General features: G+C 37.9%; 1 protein-coding gene across 1 annotated transcript; it reads left to right on the forward strand.

Annotated features, from left to right (window-relative positions):
* The first annotated feature begins 2229 nt into the window (after positions 1-2229).
* On the forward strand, positions 2230-20032 carry FAM180A (family with sequence similarity 180 member A). The gene is made up of 3 exons (XM_007431357.3): positions 2230-2483; positions 17129-17229; positions 18460-20032. Exons 1-3 carry the CDS (start codon positions 2408-2410, stop codon positions 18811-18813), a joined length of 531 nt encoding a protein of 176 aa, XP_007431419.1. The 5' UTR covers positions 2230-2407; the 3' UTR covers positions 18814-20032.
* The last annotated feature ends 369 nt before the right edge of the window (positions 20033-20401 follow it).

Genomic DNA, 20401 nt, shown 5'->3' on the forward strand with positions numbered 1-20401 from the left:
CATGCAGTTTTCTTGGCAACAGTAGAGAAGTGGCTTACTATAGCCTTCAAGGATATTTCTCAATTTCCCAGTCCATCCTACAATGAAGGGATTTCCCATCCAAGTACTCAACCACATCTACCTCTGCCTCAGAGCCCAGTCAAGTCCAGCCCAAGTACTGCCATTGGCTAAAGCATTTATAGTCCAGTTGTCATCAACCTTGTTGTGGTTAAACCCTTAGCGCTGTTCCTCTCTGGTATGGAATTAGGTTTAAGAAGTGAGGCACCTCTGTGAGAAACAATTCAGATCACATTTTCAAGGAAAGGATCCAAGTGCTGTGTTGTGTTCCATATGAAGCATTCTACTTAGAGACAGGACAAATAAAGAGTAAAACAAGGACTTGTGTGTTGAATGTACAATATAAACACTTGGCCATGTTTTCTACACTGTCTTGCTGCTTCTATGGAAGGAAAGAGAAGAAGAGAACAACCAGCAGCAAGGTGGATGGACTTAGTTACAGTGCTGATGAGTATACCGTTGGGAGACTTGAAAGAACAGGTTAGGGATAGATTGTCATTGTCTATGTGGTTGCCAGGAATAAAAATGACTTGATGACACATCTTCAATCAATTGCCTGTTCTATAGGTGCAAGCACAGCATGATGGTAGTCCCATAATACAAACATTTCCAGATGCTCTGGATGACTTTTTTGTAAACTAACAACCTGCAAAAAAAGACTCCAAAATCTTGTGTGTGATGGAATGGAATTATGAAGGCCAGGCTCAGGGAGATAAACATTTTCTTAGCTCCCCAGAAGAGCGTGGGAGGAACAAGAGGATGAGACTGGCATCTCCCTGAGGAATTCACACTGTTGTGGCTGGAGGACTTTGGGAACTGGGGTTTGAGTCTGGGAAGATTGATGTCAGGCCTACCCCAAGGAACTCCAAGAGACAGTGCAAATTCAGTCCAATTATGTTTATTAGCTACAACCTCTAGCAAGAATCTTCCCAGACTGAAACCCCAGATCCCAAAGTCAGCCAGCCACAACAGTGTGAATTCCTCAGGAAGGTCCCAGACTCATCCTCTTGTTCCTCCCACGCTCTTCTGGGGAGCTAAGAAAATGTTTATCTCTCTGAGCCTGGCCTTCATAATTCCATTCCATCACATGTGTCAGGCACCAACATTTTGTTTAGCAACTTATCTGGCATAATGTCATTGCAAGGAGGAGCAGAAAGTGTGGGAAGATAGAAAGTACTGATCTTCCTTTTTTATTATTGTAGCTTACATTGATTTTATGATATGCTATTTAAGTCACATTTTTTACTCTGTATTATTACTGGAGAGGATAAAATGAAATGAATCTTAGGGACTGGTCTGAGACTGTAACACAGTTTATTGACTGCTTGATCAATGGCGTCTATTGGAATGATAGTCACAAATACCGTTGCCTTCCTTTACACTTTTCCTTGCAATAACAAACCTGTAGACTAGGCTGAGACAGTGTTTGGCCCAAAATTGCCAGGTGAACCACCAAAGCTAAGGGTAGTCATGAACATGAATCTCCCTTGTTCTTTAACCTCTTTAACCACTACACCACTGCTTTCTGCACCCTTCTTTGATTTTGAACTCAAAATAAACAAGTCCTACTGAATGTAATGGGAAGGAATTAAGCATCCCTTTATATATGTCTTAGACATGAAATCACTGAGGCCTAAAAATGTCATTCCCATTCTTTGGTTTACATGTAGTAAGAATGCCAAAGTGATCTTGATTAGTTGATGGCTTAGTTTTCCATCCACAGCTAAATCTTGTGTCTCCGTCTACACGAGGATTTACTTTTTCATATCATCCACCCAGTTTTGACCTGCTTGGCAAAGTTGCCACATCATGTGCTCAGTAAAACAAATTGGTCCTGTAAGTACACAGCATTCTTTCAATGAATATGCTCCAGTCCCTTGGTTTGGCATCCCAGAACTGTCAATGCCTCATTCAAGAAGACAGGCGTCACCAAGAAATATGTGCATAGGAGGTAGTGGCCTTGAAGATTTAATAGTGTTCTTTTATACAGCTACTTTTGTCTGTTGACACAAGGGAAATTTCCAGCTGGCTCAACTACTGAATGGAACTGAACTACTAAAAAAAAAATAACCCAAAACAAAAATGTAATGATATTTATACCCCTCCAGCTGCCAGCAAGCCTGCATGCGTCATGAGTCACTCCAGATGTGGATATAAAATAGAGCCCTTCTGTGCAAATGAATTCCCTGACCCCAATGAAAATTAGTCTAGAGTGAGGTGCTGCTACTTCACCCTGTTATACTCATCACATTTTGCAAAAGGAGGAGAGAGGAGAAAAATTAACCAGCTGTCCCCTGGCATACAAGAAATCAGATAGAAGCAGAGAAATCTCTGCTTTGGAGAACTTGCGATGCACCGGAAGATACTGTTTCTGCTCTTGCTGTATTATAATGCTCATGGAATTGTGCCCTCCAGGTGGAACCGAGGTAAGAGTTATAAATATAAACATGCTATTGCTTAAAAGCAGGCATACAACGCTGATACTTTATCCAACAAGTTTTTTTTTTCCAAATCACGTCTACTGCTTTTGTAGATTCTTTTCTTCTTGTTTATTGCTTTAGCCATTCAATCGGATACTTTTCCTTTCTTTATCTACTGCAAATAAATACATAAAGGAATAAGAGAGCAATGAATGTATTTTTTTCCCTCAATTGCTTTGGAAGTTGAGGATTAAAACGATTGGGTGTGTACTGCAATTTTATGCCAAACTTTTTGATGGAAGTTCAGGGCTGGTTCACATAGACAGAAGATCTGTTGGCTGCGGAACTGAATTCACTCCTTGCTGAGCCTAAACGCATTGAAGAGCTCTCTGTTTAAACTGGGTTGCTTTTAAGCACATTGCATTGAAATGTGTATGGCAGTTCTGCTTTCATTTATAATTTGAATAATAAATGAGGAATGTATCTCTGGGTATGGGTTTATATCTGTATATATACAGATGCAGATGCAGATGCAGATGAGATGAGATGAGATGAGATGAGATGAGATGAGATGAGATGAGATGAGATGAGATGAGATGAGATGAGATGAGATGAGATGAGATGAGATGAACCATCTTGGTCTGGTGGTTAAGATGCTGGTCTAGAGGAAATCTGAATTAGCATGGAAGCTAACTGGGTGACTTGGGGCCAGTCAGTCAGACTAGGAAGAATGCATTGGTAAACCACTTTTGGAAATGTTGCCTAGAAAACTACATGAATTTGGCTTTGTAGTCACCAGCTCTGACTCAAGTGTGTTTGTGTGTATACTAGGCCCACAGATTTTCAGACAGTGTCCTTTCTTGATGTCAGCTTCAATAAGGTTGCTATATTAAGTTCCTTTAAACCAGGGGTGGGAAATCTCTGGCATACTGGACACCTCTAGATATCCAGACCACTCCTCCAGGCCTCTGATTCCCCTAGTCTATGCCTGTTTCTGCCCCAATCACACACCCTCTTCAGCTCACCTCCAGCATTTACCTTCTGTATCTTGCTGGATCTGCCAGCCGTAAAGGTACGGGAGGGAACCTAGAATGACTAAATGCTTGTTTCAGCTGCGGTTGCTGTTGAATCCACCCAACAGAACAGTTATTGACCAAGTTAATATGGAAATTAATACACATAGTGTTCTCAACTTTTCTTTAAACCAAATGTAACTGGAATTCTTAGCTTCTGCCCTGAGATACTGCAGAATGGAGAAGGTGGTGTCCTGTGCTATGCACTGTCAGGGACGTCATCTTCTACCTCAGGTGATAATATTACTGGTAGTCTTCCATGAGCTATGCCATCTTCTCTGGGCCACTTTGGTACTGTGCATAAACCTGGGGTTCATTTTAGAAAAGTTAAAAATGTCAGTATGCCTTACAAGATGAGAGTACATCCTTACTCTATAGCAGTGTTTTTTGAAGTGGGCAATTTTAAGATGCATGGAGTTCAACTCCCAAAATTCCCTAGCCAGCATACTGGCCAGCCCACTTTGAAAAACGCTGCTTTACAGTGATTTGTATTTCCCTGGAAGAGCCTCTGAACTACAGTGCTGTAGCCTGATCTCATATGGCAGGGGAACAGGCTGGGCAGGAAAAATAGGGAGAACAGAAGTTGAACTGTCCTTCTTAGTGTCAGAATGCTTCTTGGATGGTGCAGTATGACATAAAGGTTGCCTTGTGCAGCTACACATTCCTGGATCAGTTTAGAGTCTAAAGTAACAACATGGCCTTTCCTTTTAATCAGAAATCAATTGGTCAGAGCTAATGGATGAATGAGGACAATTGGATAAACCTGCCATTAGATTAAGATCTATTTAAGAAATTATTTTCTGTGTTCTACCAGTAAGAAAAGTAAAATGTAAAGGATTGGGACTACATTGCTTGGTTGCTTTGGATATATTATGATATTATGCATGTAGTTATTGTGCTTTAAAAAGTTATGAGATTACAGAAAAATGTTGTAGGTAAATAAGTAAGGATATGACAGACAGAGCTTTGCTACAGTTGTCCAGAATTGTATTTCTGTGTTGGTGCTTTTTCAGTGATAGGCCCAAGGGTGTGTGTGGAGGGGGGTGGGGGGAAAGAGAGAGACTATAGAAGCAAAGCATATGTATTTCTTTGTTAGCCAAATAAAAATAACACAGTGACTTGATAAAGTGTTCCTTACTATGTTTGTAGCTCAGAATCTAATCACTTGGTTGTATAATGTACAGAAGGAAAAGATATTGCATGACCAGATGGCTAGAAAATCATATTTCTTGTACTGAAATTCCTGTAGCACTGGGCCACTGGACTTGATGTCCAGGCCATAGTCTCCAAAATCTTTTCCAACCCTTTAATTCTATAAATTTATGGCATGGTATATGTATTATTCATTTAATTTTATTTGTTCTATATATGGAGGGTGGCCTGCTTGACTAGTGCCTCAAGGCTAGCTACAAGAGGGTTATAAACCTAGTAGTTTTGTAACAACGTTCACCAGTTATGCTTTTTTATGTGTTTTCCTCTAATATATGATCTTTTGGCAATATCTTTCACCATTCTGTCTGTAATTTTTAAATCAAGTGCTGCATTACAAAGCACAGGGAAGTTCATAACCCAAAAGATAATTGCATTTTGATCTGCTTATTAGTCCGGGAGGTGTGAATTTGTGAATTTTGTCAGTTGCATAAAAATGCAGACCTGATAAAATACACCAAATTAGGTAACACTTGATGCGGCTTTTGTCTTATGTAAGAAAAACTGGATCTTGTAGGAAATGTACATTTCCTAAATTTTCTTTTATTTAATTTTTTATTATTTTTTATTAAAAATTATTTTAAAAATTTAAATAATTTCACTAAAAAGGTCATTTAGGTCATTGATTGGGAGTCATCATAGTTCCATGTTCATGCTCTCTTTTGGAAAAATGGAGTAAGACATTTCCTATTTAATTTCTGATGAGATTCAGCTGCATCTGCAAGCTTTCTTGTAATGTTTAGAATATGGTATTGAAAAGGGTAATCCCAGATTATTCATTTTGCTGATCGTTAATAGGAAAATCCACTTCATACATTGGGAGTGTTGATGAGTTTGAGGCTCCTTGGGTTAAACCAACCCTCCCAGGTGTTCATAAGGTCCTGGCATAATTTCATCTCTTTTTTTGGCTCTGGCTCTGTGCTTGCTATGTGGAACTTCCTACAATGAAGAAGTAAAACATTTCTTAGCAGAATATTTGAGACCAATCCTAAATCCACAGTTTTCAAGGGAATGTTGGCCTAGGGTAAAGCCTGTATTTGTCCCTGTTTTTTAAAAGCTACTTTTGCTTGACTTGAATCTCTGAAGACAATCTCTTCACAGAATTACAGATTTAAAGGGGATTTATGAGACATCTGGTCCAATACATCATATGTTATATCTCTTGGATAGCCATACGTTTCTGTTTGGTTTTAGCTATGTGATGTATGAAACAAGCTCATTTGTTTCTAAACCATGGCTTCTGAGTTAATATAACTTTGCCCAATGTGGGCAACCTCCACATCTCTTGATTTCAGTATCCAGAATTTCCCACCCAGCAAGCCCAAGTTTAGTGAAGACTGGCTAGCATAACTGATGAAACCAGCTGATTGAGATTTGTATCTCCAACGATTTTTGTGAAAATCATGGCTTAGTACAATATGTGAGTCTCAGTCCTTGTGAGAATAGTGATTTAATATTATTTCTTGAGCTGGTCCTGTCCAGCACTTCAGACTGTAGAAACATGTGGACTGTTTTGACCCTTCTGTTGAACAACTCCTTAAGTATCTGCCTTAGACATTGCAGCCATGTTTCTCTCAGACTTCTCTTTCTAAGGCTAAAGATATCAAAGTCCTTCAAGCTTTCTTTTAAGCCTTGTTTTCCTTACAGCTGGTCATCTTAATTGACCTCCTCTTTTTTTCTGATTTGTGTATATTTTTTAAACTAAACAATCTTTTGTTTGTGATGTATTATGGGAAACCACACATTTTTAGTGCTAAATATCAGAAGGAGCACTTGTTACAAGTTTTTTTTTAAGTGGATTAGGTGAATCAGTGTAATTTAGATTAAAAACAGATGTCTGTAATGCTCAGCATAAAGCATTCTTTGTGGAATGATGACAAATGACAGTGACATTTAAAAAAAAATACAGATTATTTGAATGCAGTAAAAACAGCCAATCATTAAATCTGAAGATTGGATATAAATACAATGTGAATCTAAAATATTTTACAACTCTTTCTCTCTCTTTCTATATGTGTGTGTGTGTGGATTTGTGACATTCTTGACCTCTTAATCTAGCTTTCTTCCAAGCTAATAAATTTATCAAAAAAGGGTACAGAATGGGTAAAATATTTTCTGGGTATATGTTATAATTTAGAAATAGTATGTTTCACATTCTCTTCAAGGGGTTATTTTTTATTTCCAAAAGAAAAGCAAAGGGATATATTTCTAAGCACAACCATAGGGGAATAATATTGGATCCAGTAGGAGATCTGAACAAATGTGCTAGAATTTCATAAAGCGTCTTGGCTTGAACTATTGGTTCAGCCACATACATCAGACTCCACTTCTGACTTTCCAACGAATGTCACAGGTATTTCTAATTCCTTAACTTCCCTATCAGGCATGACCTCTCTGAAATCTTGACCTTCAGATCTCCAGAACTCCTCCTGACCTTACATCTGCAGATGTAAACCTTGGGACCTTATTCCAATATCTTTCTGCCTCATTAGGCCATCCAAATATTAAGTTATCCTTTCACCTATCCTCATGGCAGCTTATGAGTTATGCATGGGCTTTGCCATCCAGTAGCAAATGAAGCAGCAAGTTTAATCTCTCAAGATACTACCATTTAGGGTTATCACAAGCAATGGATTGCTAGATGATTCAGTACACACACAAAGTCCACAATGAACTTACTGGATTCCCTGATGCTATGTTGATAGTAATCAGTTTTAAATAATGTTACAAGTAAATTAAACAACTATCTGTTTTTTGTCTTATCAATAGCTACTAGTCAGCTTGGCTGCAGGGAGCTTTAATTATGATGGGCAATTAATACCACTGAAAACCTGCTGTTTAACATAATATAATAAAATTAGGGTGATACTATTCTTATGTTCTGTTCATGGGATTCCCAAGGTAAATACATTGGTCTGTTTCAGAAATAGGAAGTTGGACTTCTTCGATTCTTCTGAGGTACTATCAGAACTGTCACACCACCACCATTTTCCAGTTAGTTAGCTATTTCTGCTTGAATTTTGTCATTCTAATATTTCCATATTAGAAGGGTAAATGAAAACTACAGGATATAATTTAATTTCAGAATTGATTATAAGAAGTAAAATTCTTTGGAAGTAGAAAACAAAACTGGACAAACAAGACTGGGAAATTCATCTTACTTTCTGAACCAAGAAGTTTTACAGCAGTAGTCACTGAATTGAAATGACAACTTGGATGCTTTTCACTCAGCATTCAGGAGCAGAAAAACACTTGAAAATTAAGAATTAAGAATAAGAATTCACCAATGGCATGACAGGTTTTTATGTGAACTTTGGCAACAAACAAGAATTTCAAGGAAGTCTAAGTAAAACTAGACTCCAATTGTATTTAACTTGTATTTAGTTGTATTGAGGTCCCACTGAAATCATTGGGAAAAGTTGATAACTTTTAATAATTGGTATTAATGGAAAGTCAATGTAATTAACAGCTGCATACATTTTAAAACATGATATACCATGCCCTTACAGAAGTTTTTTGCCTATTGGGACATACAGTACTTTTGGCTTGTCTAAGCCTATAATGATCTTTTCTATAGGTCTGTTCCAAACACAATACCCAGCCAAATTTGGGCTTCAGCAAATTATTGAGATACATTTTTTAATATTGGAAAATATAAAAGCTGAATTCTCATAAACATTTTCCAGCAGATTACTTACAAGATTGATAGTATGTGCTTTTTTACTTTATAGAATTCATTTCTTTCTTTTCTTACATGGGGAAAAATAGGACTGATTCTACTTGAATCAGACTAAACTGGATGTTTTGTCTGCTGACAATTCTTCTGACACCTCAAAGCAGAAGAGAAGATTGGGTGGAACAATAGGGCAGATAAAAAGGCTTCTGCTCTGCTTTCTTTAGTTGTATATCTCTGAAGAGATTAGTTGCTGCATTTTGCTTTCTTTTTTCTACCAAGACAGCCTGGAAAATGGCACACCCTTTATTTCCATAATGGTGGGATTTGAAATGGAGCAAAATGCCCTGTAACTTCCACCCCCTCTAATTAGATTTTTGTAGCACATCTATTTCTTATACAGCCAAGGTGAGTTGGCTATTTTAAAGGTTTGGAAAGTTCTGCTTTCAAATTATTTCTCCAGATTGCAGCAATGCTTAGAGTTGAGAATGTGGAGCAGTCCTCTTTCACTCCTTCCCTCCTTTCTTCCATTCTTTCTCTTTCTTTTCAAATATTCCCCTCTCCCATTTCCCTGAATGGCAAAACCCATCAGTAATCATTTCTGTAATAACTAGTTGGAAGTCTCAGGATCTCACTCATCTATTTATTTAGTGCAAATCCTTCTTTATGATATTTATGTATTACTATATGCGTGTACCACTTCCCATTTATATGAGTCTCCAAAGGCTCCCTGTTGTGAGCTGGAATCTTTTGAGAAATGCAGCTGAAAGTCTGAAGGAAAGACACACATGTGCATATACGCATCACTGAACATGCAGACATTGCTTCTATTGCCCTTCCCTTTTAATATCATCTTGTGAACTGTTTGCCTTCAGATTTTTCTTCTTTGCTCCTCTCACTTAATTCTCTTCTTTTGTTCATCGCAAATAGTTTACCATGGATGTCCTTGAGGAAGTTCATTAGAATTTTATTTTTGCCCTGTTGTTGCAGACCATGTCCTCTGTGTTGCTTTTGATTGTACAGTTCATAGCATTATTTCTGTGCTTTCTGGCACCTTTCCTGTATAAATATCATGCCTGCAGTCCTGGTGGAACCAGTATGGCTATATCTAGTCTAAGTATAAACTGACTACTATTGAAAACCAACCACCAATATCTTTACCTGTCTTATCACTTCAAAATATTTTATCATTATTAGTTTTTCTGTTACAGAGATAGGCAACTGCAACTCCAATTGCAGACCTTGAGTCTCTCTTCTGGGGCCCTCGGGATCCTTTCTGAAACCTGATGATATAATGGCCTAGTCTTTTTTAGGTAGAAAACACATGAAAATTGTGGATAACCCCCTTAAAACAAGCATAGAAATGTTAAAACAACCAAAAAGTTCTCAAAATACATCCTGCAGGGTCCTGTTCATCCACACTGTGGCTCTCAGCCCCTCAAAAAAGTTGAATATGGCCTTTAGCCAACAAATGATAATTCACCCTGGCTCATAGATCTTAATCTACCATGGAGATAAAGCAAGCACATTCTCCAAAAGCACTTAAAAATATTTAGCTATTTACTTACTTTGGTTAATGAAGGCTCTGAGTAAGTTACATCCACCAACAAGGGTTAGAAACACTACAGTGAAATCACTCACTATAATATCACAAACACTGTTCAAAAAAAGATGGGCCAAAAGGAAAACCACAGTTACACTTCATTCATCTCTTTGTCTCCTCTTTATGATTGTTTCTTTTTCCATCTGCTGCTTTCTCCTGTCCCTTGTCCTTTCTTTTCAGTGATAGGACAAGTGCTTGCTCATGAGTTTGCCTTTTCCTGATCATTCCTTTGAGCATCTACATAGTTGGCTTGAAACTCAACGTTAAAAAAACTAAGATCATGGCATCTGGACCCATCAATTCCTGGCAAATAGAAGGGGTAGAAATGGAAGCAGTAACAGACTTCATTTATTTGGGCTCCAAGATCACCGCAGACAGAGACTGCAGCCATGAAATTAAAAGACGCTTGCTCCTTGGGAGGAAAGCTATGGCAAACCTAGATAGCATATTAAAAAGCAGAGACGTCACCTTGCTGACAAAGATCCGCATAGTCAAAGCTATGGTTTTTCCAGTAGTAATGTATAGCTGTGAGAGCTGGACCATAAAGAAGGCTGAGCCCCAAAGAATTGATGCCTTTGAACTGTGGTGCTGGAGAAGACTCTTAAGAGTCCCCTGGACTGCTAGGAGGTCAAACCAGTCAATCTTAAAGGAAATCAACCCTGATTGCTCATTGGAAGGATTGATAATGAAGCTCAAGCTCAGATACTTTGGTCACCTAATGCGAAGAGAGGACTCTTTGGAAAAGACCCTGATGCTGGGAAAGATTGAAGGCAAAAGGAGAAGAGGACGGCAGAGGATGAGATGGTTAGATGGCATCACTGAAGCAATGAGCATGAAACTGAGCAAACTCAGGGAGGCAGTGAAGGACAGGAAGGCCTGGCGCGATATGGTTCATGGGGTCACAAAGAGTCGGACACAACTTAACGACTGAACAACAACAACAACAATAGTTGGATGCATAGCAACACAGGAATAGTTACCCTCTCAGCCTTCTAAAACTCTTTTTGCAATGTCAAGATCCATCTAAACCTGTTGCTATCTCCCTCTGGCCCAGCAGCCGTATATAAATCTACCAATATGTAAGGACCATGTCCAGCGTTAGCGGGAGAGATTATTTTTATTATCTGTAGTTCACCTTCCCTCAAAGCAGGACCCAGAGAGACTGATCCAACTGGTCAGACTAAAATACAAGAGAAACTAGTGCTGTGTCAAAATCTAACATCTCAAAAGCTTTCTTCCCCTGCAAAAATTAAGATGTGTTTTTAAGGCTTTGGGCACTCTTAGCTTTCTGTTATGCTTGATATTTTTTGTTGTTTGTTTGTTTGTTTGTTTTGAGGGGGAGATAGGTTAACACTCCCCATTCCTATTGGAATTTATGTGAAGTTAGGGTTAGAATTAAGGTTAGGGTTAGAGTTCCAGTCCATTGAAATCTTGGGTTAAAATGAATGTCATTATAGGAATAAGGGCTCACTGTTAAGGTTAGTGGCAGTCTCAAATTTCTGTTCTGGTTACTTTTTGTTAAGGGTTAGGTTAATGTTATATATTCTTATTGCAATTTGTATGAAGTTAGGGTTAGGTTGGGTTCTGGTTCAATGAAAACCTGGTTAAAATTATTGCCACATTGGGAATTAGGGCATGCTTTGCAGGTTAGTGGCAATCAGTCTGTTTTCTGTTCTGGCTTACTTTATGTTATGGAGTTTGATTAACAGTACATATTCAACCATTCAGTCTTTTTTTTTTCTTTTGAAATCAATTGAGAAAGCAAATCCTTTTTCAACCAGTAGGATAGCAACCGATAGGAAAAAAGGCAAGACATTATTTCTGCAAAGTATTAACAAAAACTACAAAATAATTAGAATATTGTAGGACTACCACCATAAAAACATCAAGAAGAAGTAGCATTATTGTTCATTTGATACACATGTTTTATCTTTAGGAGGACTAAGATTCTGTCTTTTCCCATTTTAAAAAAAATCTATATGATGGGGTCAGCAAGCAAAGCAGTAGGAGACTGAATAAATTCTGCCTGAGATTCTGGAAAAGCCACTACAACTCACAATAGACAAAGCAGAGCTAAATCCTATCCATTGTGGTTCCTAAGGAGCTTCCATTGATTCTGGTGATCAAGGACTGCACTCTAGATTTTGAAACTAGCTGCATGTGAAATCCAGCTCTATAATGGATCAGGAATCTTCTGTTTCCTTTTTTAATTCCTTAAACTTGTAGTTAAAACTTCTTTCACTAAGAATTGAAGGAAACTCACCCAGTACTATAAAACATGTCAATCCAAAGGTTCTAAAAACTGAAAAGCAGTTAAAAAGCAATTTCCAAAAGTGATTAATAAACGAACCTTGGTGAACCTTATGTCCATATAGGCTACATTACGGCTGTGAGCTTGATTGAAATCCCTCGACTCCCAACCACTCGACTCGCAGGTCCTGCAGTCTACTCGCAAGGAGCAGCTGTCCGGAGTACAAGTGGGCAATCGCACGATCTCTCCTTTTTCTGGAGAGACTTCGCTGGCCAGAATTTGCCATCTGGCCACCAATCTCCACTGCAATGCCGTCCTCGCTCCTTCAGGGACACCTGGTTCACCATAAATCCTCACCGGAAGTCAACTGTACATTACAGAAATCAGTTGCATCATTAAAATAAATTAGCACACACTGAGAAGAAATCATTGCTTTATATAAACTTCTCCAGAGGAGGAAGAATGGGATAGCAAATCCCATTAATACAGCCATGTTCTTCATGGATACTGAATAAACACTTCGTGTTGCAATGTAAGAGGGAGCCGAGTCAGCAAAAAAGTTTGTGCATGACTTTTGACAAACACTTGGCCAAGTTCTAATGGCCCATCTTTCTCCATTTCAGATTGGGTTTTGTTTTTGGGTTTGGGTTTTTTGCCTTCATTCTCAGAAAAGTAAAACGTGGGGCAAAAAGCAAGCAGGCAAACAAAGCCAGAAAGCTTATGAATAAATGGGAAACAAAAATCAGGGAGAAGTGGATATATCAGAATACTGCATGACTTGGAACAGAAGAGCAAGACCAGCCTTGAATAACCCTGAAATATAAAGAAGTGTGAGTAAATTATTGGAGACCCAGTGTGGCCTAAAGTGTTGGATGTAGCCCAAGGAGGCAACAGCTATGTTTGCACAATGCATTTGGCCAAGCTTTGGGGGGTTATTGAATAAGCCATGTGGGCTAGACATATGAACACAATGTCATAAATCATGGTTTTTAAACCACATTGGTGGGTTTACATAGCATGCTAAGCAAAACTAAAAAAATTACATTATAATTTAATATGCATTGTTTAGCATGTTAGGCTGAAAATGAAGAATCAAGGCTAGGTTCACACAACATGCAACATTTTCATGTGATTTTTCTGTTTTGGCTTAACCCATTATATTGACTCAGCCCTAGATTTTTCTTTTCCGGTCTACCTACTTCATAGTGTTATTGGAGTTTTAGAATTGAGGTATTCCAAAGCCAGAAGTGATTACTCGGAAGCCAACTCTAGAAAGACAAAACTGTGATACTGGCTTTGCTTTGTTTTGCTTTAATTCAAAGTAGCAGCAGCAGCAGTGCCAACCTGCTGAGAAGAAGGGGGGAATTAACTCTTTTTCTGACATCATTTTCTTAATTTAAGCCATCCTTTTTATCTTTGTAGCTGTTCAAGTGGGCCATATGCAGGAACAATGCTGACTTTAACAGCAAGAAAGGTGACTTAGCTGAAGGCATGTTGAAAGAGAACGACTATTCTCTGTGGGTGTCAGTAGAGCCGTCCTCTTTAACTGAAGTGAACAGATTGATTAGAATTGTTGTATAACTGCTGAGAGGAAGATCAGAAGTCACTTCTATATAATATATATAGAATTGATATATGTGTGTGTATGTATGTATGTAGGCAGGCAGGCAGGCAGGCAGGCAGGCAGGCAGGCAGGCAGGAAGGAAGGAAGGAAGGAAGGAAGGAAGGAAGGAAGGAAGGAAGGAAGGAAGGAAGGAAGGAAGGAAGTTTTGCTGACCATGAGCCAAAAAATTTCCAAATTTCTATTAAGACATTGTGTTTACTAGACCAGTTGAAGGTTTACAAAATAGTGTGCAGACTTTTGAATTTCCTTTTTTAAAAAATAGTTTTATTGAAAGATTTTACATAGATAATAAATATGTTTGAAGAAAGAAAAAATATAAAGTAAATGTGGAAAAGAAAAACAGAAAAGGCAAAAAGAAAAGAAGATATTAAAAAGAAGGAAATGAAAGAACAGAAAACATTAGTGTGTGTGTGTGTGCGTGCATATATACATGTGTGTGTGTGTATACACACATACACACACACACACACACAGACATATATATATATATATATCAATTCTGTATGTATATTATATAGAAATGGCTTCTGATCTTCCTTTCAGCAGTTATACAACAATTCTAATCAATCTTCTCTCTCTAAGATGACATCATATTTCACTTCTTTCTATAACCTATTCTTTCTAATCATCAAAACTGTAAGTCACAAAATCATTTTCCTTTTTACACAAAAATTCTATAAGGGATTTCCAGTCATTGATGAATGTCAATAATGACCTTTCTCTAATGAAAAAAGTCACTTTGGCCATCTCAGCAAGTTCTGTCAATTTCACCAACCATTCCTCCGTAGTGGTTAGTGCCGAATCTTTCCATCTTTGTGCATATAATAATCTCGCCGCAGTAATCATATATTGAAGTAATTTACCATGACTCTTTTCTGACTGTGTATCCATCAGTCCTAAAAGGAAACGTTCTGGCTTCAACTGAATATTAATCTTTAAAATCCTCTGTACCGATCTATGTATTTGAATCCAAACTTTTTCAGCTTTTTTAGACTTTTGAATTTCCAAGTACTCTTTATCTTGCTTAAGGAAAAATTCCTGGAAACTTCCAACTTTGCATACTGTTCTAGTTGAAATGGTAGTGAAGTCTATATTCTGGGGCCAGCACAAGCAAAAGATCTACCACAGCATTCCCTTTCAAAACAATGAAGAATTATGTCAGATGGTAAAGACTAACACATACATTAGTGTGAAGAAGAGCTTTGTCAGATGTCTATGAAATGGATGCCAAAATGGTTGCTAGGCTTGGCCATAGATTTGCATGAAAGGTGTTTGAAAAATTATTAATGTGATCACTGTTGTCTGGATCACTGCCAGCAATTGATTAGCAAATAAACATTGTAACTGCTGGGTGATTGAAGTTTTAATTGCCAAACAATTAAGGAGAGTTTCGTGTGCTGATTTGCAATGTAGAAAGTTGTCACAGACAGAAGGAACTGAATGTAGACAAAGATGAAAGCAGTGCTGAAAGAAATATAGGAATGGGGACTCTGGTCTGAAGACTAGGTCTGAAGTCTACATTACAGGAATGTTGTGGCAATAAAATGAGGAATTACCTGTTGGTTGGAGCTTATTCAGGAAGAGATACTGAAATTTCTGATGACTGCTGGTCTGGATCCACTGTCCACCTTGTCCCCTCTGAGGAGCATCCTTTGTTCCCTGAAGGGGTATTGATCCTTTCTAGAATGGCTGAGAGTAGAGTGAGAAAGGCATTTGATAACATCATGTTATCTAGTAAAGAAGATGCTGCTACAGTAGATGACTTCCCACTCCAGGTCCTCCTTTGGGTCAGAGTGAGGATTTAGACCAGTGAACATTGGCTCATTACAGGAAGGATCAGCATTTTTTTTTTTTGGTTATATATTTTATCTTGTTGAAACCAACGAAAAATTATTAGGATTCTGCACACTTCAAAAATAATTATGAAGTACTTTGAGTAGAGGTGCAAGTACTACTATTCATTAAGGCAGCCATGTACTTTTTTTTTTTAGTCTTTGGTGCAAATCATTAAACGACCACATTTTAAATACAACTTACTTACAAAGAAGCAGTTGTTTTTTTTTAAGGTGTGTGTGTGTGTGTGTGTGTGTTTATGCCTGAATAAAGGATACATATGCTTAAATGAATAGCAGAAAGGTTGCATGCTTACCTAAGGTCCAAAGCATTTCTTCCAATCATGTTTATTCATGCACAGCCCTAAAAATTATTGTGTCTATAGTATAATTTGGTGGATCTAATATAAGATGTAATTTGTGGATCTTATCCAAGGCTGTGCCAGAGGAATGAAGTGGCTTTGGATCCATGACCACCTCCAATGTACACAAGGAATGTCCTGTTCCCCTTCTGCTCTGAAGAACAGCATCAGGACTTTCCACAGCCCATACCAAGCATTCCAGCAGTTGGTAGCAAAAACCAGTGTAGTGTAAAGTTTAGAAGTGAGGGGGTCATGTTGCTTCAATCAAGCCTTTATCAAAAGCAAACTCCCTCTATGAAGATCTACAGTACCTAGACATACCTAATGAGTCTGACAAATATTAGGTTTATAATGTCTTCATGCATTTCTTAATATTCACATCTAGAAGTAAGAAAATAGATCAGATATCATAAGACCCAAAGAACATGAGAATATGCCTGCTGGAGCCAATCTAGCTATCTCACATGGAGACATCTAAGAAATCAAAGCAGCCCTCCTCTCCCATTGTGGCTTCCTTGTACCTAGTATATAGAACTGGACTGCCTCCATGCCTCTAGAAACCCTTGTTAGATGTGCCTTCTAGAAATTTGTCTAGTCTCCTTTCAAAGCCAGCTAAACTGATGGACAACACCAGTTCTTGGGGCAATATATTCTACAGGTTGATTATATGCTATACGTAAAAGTAGTTCCTCTTATCTGTTTTAAATCTTCTGTTAGTTTCATTGGATTGCTATTAGTTCTAGTATTATGGGAGATGGTGTCAGCCAATGAGAGAATGAAACTACTGGAAACTGGAACAATAGTTTTAGGAGACAAGCAGGCTGTAGCTTGAGCTAAGGCTAAGCAGAACTCAGGTGCTGGCTTTTAAAACACACCAAACAAAAACAGGTTCAACATTTTTTCCCCCCTATTTTAAGTTCTGAAAGGCACAGAAGTTCTGCCAGGCAAAATGAGGAAGGAAGGAAGCTTATGATACTGTATCCATTAACCGCTTCTTTCCCATCCTCTCTTCTTTCTTCCTCAGCTATGTTTTTCCCGTCAGCTCAACGTGTGAAGAGATCCTCAGCAGCTCTTCTTAACCCGGTGCTTCAGAAGTCTCAGGATGATGTGGATCTTCTATTTGAGGTTTAGTATGAGCAAAAGTACACTTCCAAATCCAGCCCTTTTGGGGAAGGGACCATTGAGCAATGGCTCAAGAAGATGACACAACTTCATGGCAACAAAAAATGGGAAAGATCACAAATGTTGCCACCTTGTGGAGTTACTGTGCAGGTTTCTGATGTCATTCTAAAAAAATGTCTGCCAGTTTCAGAGATGTGAGATGTTTGAGCTCATCTGAAGCAAAATCTTCACTCCCCTCTTTATCTTGATTCCAATGTACTTTAAAAAAAATTAAAATTAAAATTAATCAATAAATTAGATGTGTGCCTTGCCCATCAGTTACATTATCAGGGTGACTTATAAAAAAAATAATGAACCATATCCTGCAATAAGAAAATCTGAATTCTGCATTCTGTGTATACTAAGCAAAGCAAGAAAGTTACACAATTCCCTTTGTTAAGTATAATCTATTCTGCTATTTTACTTATTTAGCTCATTAGTTAGGTCATACCTTTCTAGAACAATGTACATGTACCATACAGCATAAATGAACTATTTTTAATAGAACACAATCCAAACAATACATACTGAAACAGATGAACATGAAAATTGCTTGGAACAAGAAAATAAAGACAGAAAAATACATAGTTCTTGGGAAAATTCACTTTCCCCCATAATTTATTCTGCTTCTGTAAGCTTTTGGGAGTGCCATATAGCTACCTAAGACATTGAAGTCCTGCCCTCTAACAAGTGAAATTCCCATTCTGCAGTGTTGGAAAAGACTCTAGAAATCCATTACCAGAGTAGTTAGTATAGATAGATTTGATTCAACAGAAAGCAGCTTTCTAAATAGGTAGGCTCCAACTCTAATCCATGACATCTAATCTAAATGAACATCTTATCCATTTCTATGTACATATGTTTTCTTCCTTGGAAAAAGCATTACATCTGATGACTCTTCCAGGGTTCTCCAAAGTGGTCAGTATCAACCCCCAAGGGTCAATGGGACTATCCAAGGGGTCGTGGTTGTTGCTTGTAGTACTATTAGTTAAAGTAGCATTTATTAAATTATTTTCATATAATAATGTTTGGGTGTCGATGAACAATCTGAAACTTCATAAAGGGGTCAATGAGCTGTAGAGTGTGGGGACCCCTGCTCTATACAATCCAGACAGCATTTTATCACCTCATCTATTAATTATAAGCACAAAACCAGAATCGGTTTAAAGCTTTTTTTCTGTGCTTTTATCCCAGTTTCTTCTAGGTGAGCTGGAAATTAGTGATGACCTAAAAATCACTGTCAAAGATGAGGAACTTGCTTCAACCAGGAAGGCAATGATGTTTGACATTCTGTGTAATGATGTTATTCCAAAAAATATTACAGAAATACGCAGATTAAGCTCCAGGCTGTCAGGCTACCCTGGGATGCTAAAGAAGGAAGATTTTGAAAGGACAGTGTTGACAATGGTCTACACAGCATACAGGACAGCTCAGTCCCAAGGACATCAGAAAGACACCTGGGCAGAATCCTTTGTAAATCTTTACAAGCTTCTGATGCATGACTTGAAGTTGTCATCCAGCCAAGCTCCAACATCTCAGAGAACGTGATGCACCAGGAACTTACTTTGATTATACCAAGAATATCTGCTTCTTCATTTTGATAAGTAATAAAAGAAACAAACTTTAGAACTGCAGGCTTGAACATATTCCTTATTCTCTAGCTCCTCCTAGAGGGAATCTGTTGTAAAATCTTCTGTATTGTATTACAGATTGTATTAATTCCTACTCTAGAAGTTTTCCAAATTATCTGGTCTTGTTTTTGAAGTGTAACCAATGGATTAAGAATCCTCTCTTGTTGTGTTTTTATTTCATTTCCATCATTATCTTCCTTGTGTTTGTATAGATTATAGCTCACACAGACTTTGCCCAGCCTTTAATTGAAACAGTTAAGCTCAGCAAAGCTCTGCTCATCCTTGTTTGGGAATTAACCAAGTTTTCCAGGGTATGGGGGAATCAGAAAACTTTCATTTTTTCTGATCTCTTCTTAAAGATCAGGGAGAAAAAAATGCTGATCTCAATCGTTTTGGAAACTCCATCCTGCTATTTCCCTCAAATTCATTTTCTCCCTTTTTCTGTCAAGAAGTGTTGATAGGAGATGAAACAATGGCTTCAGTTCAGAGAAAGGAAAGGACTAGATTCTCTTCCTCTCTGAGCTTCTTTTCTTGTAGCTGATACATTAATAGCACAGTGGAAACAAAGCTCAAGGGAACATAAAAAAAGGTGTTTCTTCTGAAGCTTACGGCCACTGCACTGGGGAATCTGGATGTTTACTGTATAACGGTATTCTGATTAAGCTATTATTATTTCAGGTTCACTTAGAAAGAACTTCATCTGTTTCCACATTTCTACAGTGAAGTGCTGGGTGTTTTTTCTCTGGGGGAATACAATAAAGAATACACTGAAGAAGAATCATGCTATAGAATTGCAAAGTAGATTACTGTTACTTCCAGTCCAAATGCTCTACCTCTACGTCTGTGAAAATGCATGCAGAGCAGGATAGCTGTTTAGATACAAATACATCAAAGGTAAAAGGCCTTGCTGAGAGCTTGCCTGATTGATCCCAGCCTTGCAGAAAGATTCTGCTAATTTAAAATCAAGTCCAATTAGATTCTAGGGGTCTTACTTCCAACTAAGTTACACACAGGTTTGCAACCTCAATTAAACTGTGTTAGTTCGTGATTCGATTTTCTCTGAACTGAAATTTGCAATCTCAAATGGGAAAAAAATATCCTTCCAGACTGATAACCTGATATATTCAAGTATTTTCTTTTAGTGTAACCTGTTTGGGAGATCACGACATAAATACTTTTACAATTAAAAAAAAACAAAACTGAGTTGTACTTCACAGTGATTCAAGATCAGAGATACTATTAAAGAAAAAAAAAACCACCTTCACAATTGGGACTTTTCTAAGCAATTTTTAAGGCTAATCCTATCATTAGGCAGGTGCTGAGGGAGGAAGTGCCAACAAGGACAAGGCCACCTGTATCTTGCACTTTTTAATCTCTCATGTGCCATAGGAACATTATCCAGTTATCAATGTTGACTTAAGATTGAATTCTTAGTCATGTGGAAGCCAAACAATAAAATAACTTGGGACAGCCCTAGTTTTCCACATGTAGTGGAGAGTCAGCTT

The sequence above is a fragment of the Python bivittatus genome, unplaced genomic scaffold (assembly GCF_059951505.1).
Source record: "Python bivittatus isolate LINGU-HERP-01145 unplaced genomic scaffold, Pbiv_v1 ctg000330_np1212, whole genome shotgun sequence".
Lineage (NCBI taxonomy): Eukaryota > Metazoa > Chordata > Lepidosauria > Squamata > Pythonidae > Python > Python bivittatus.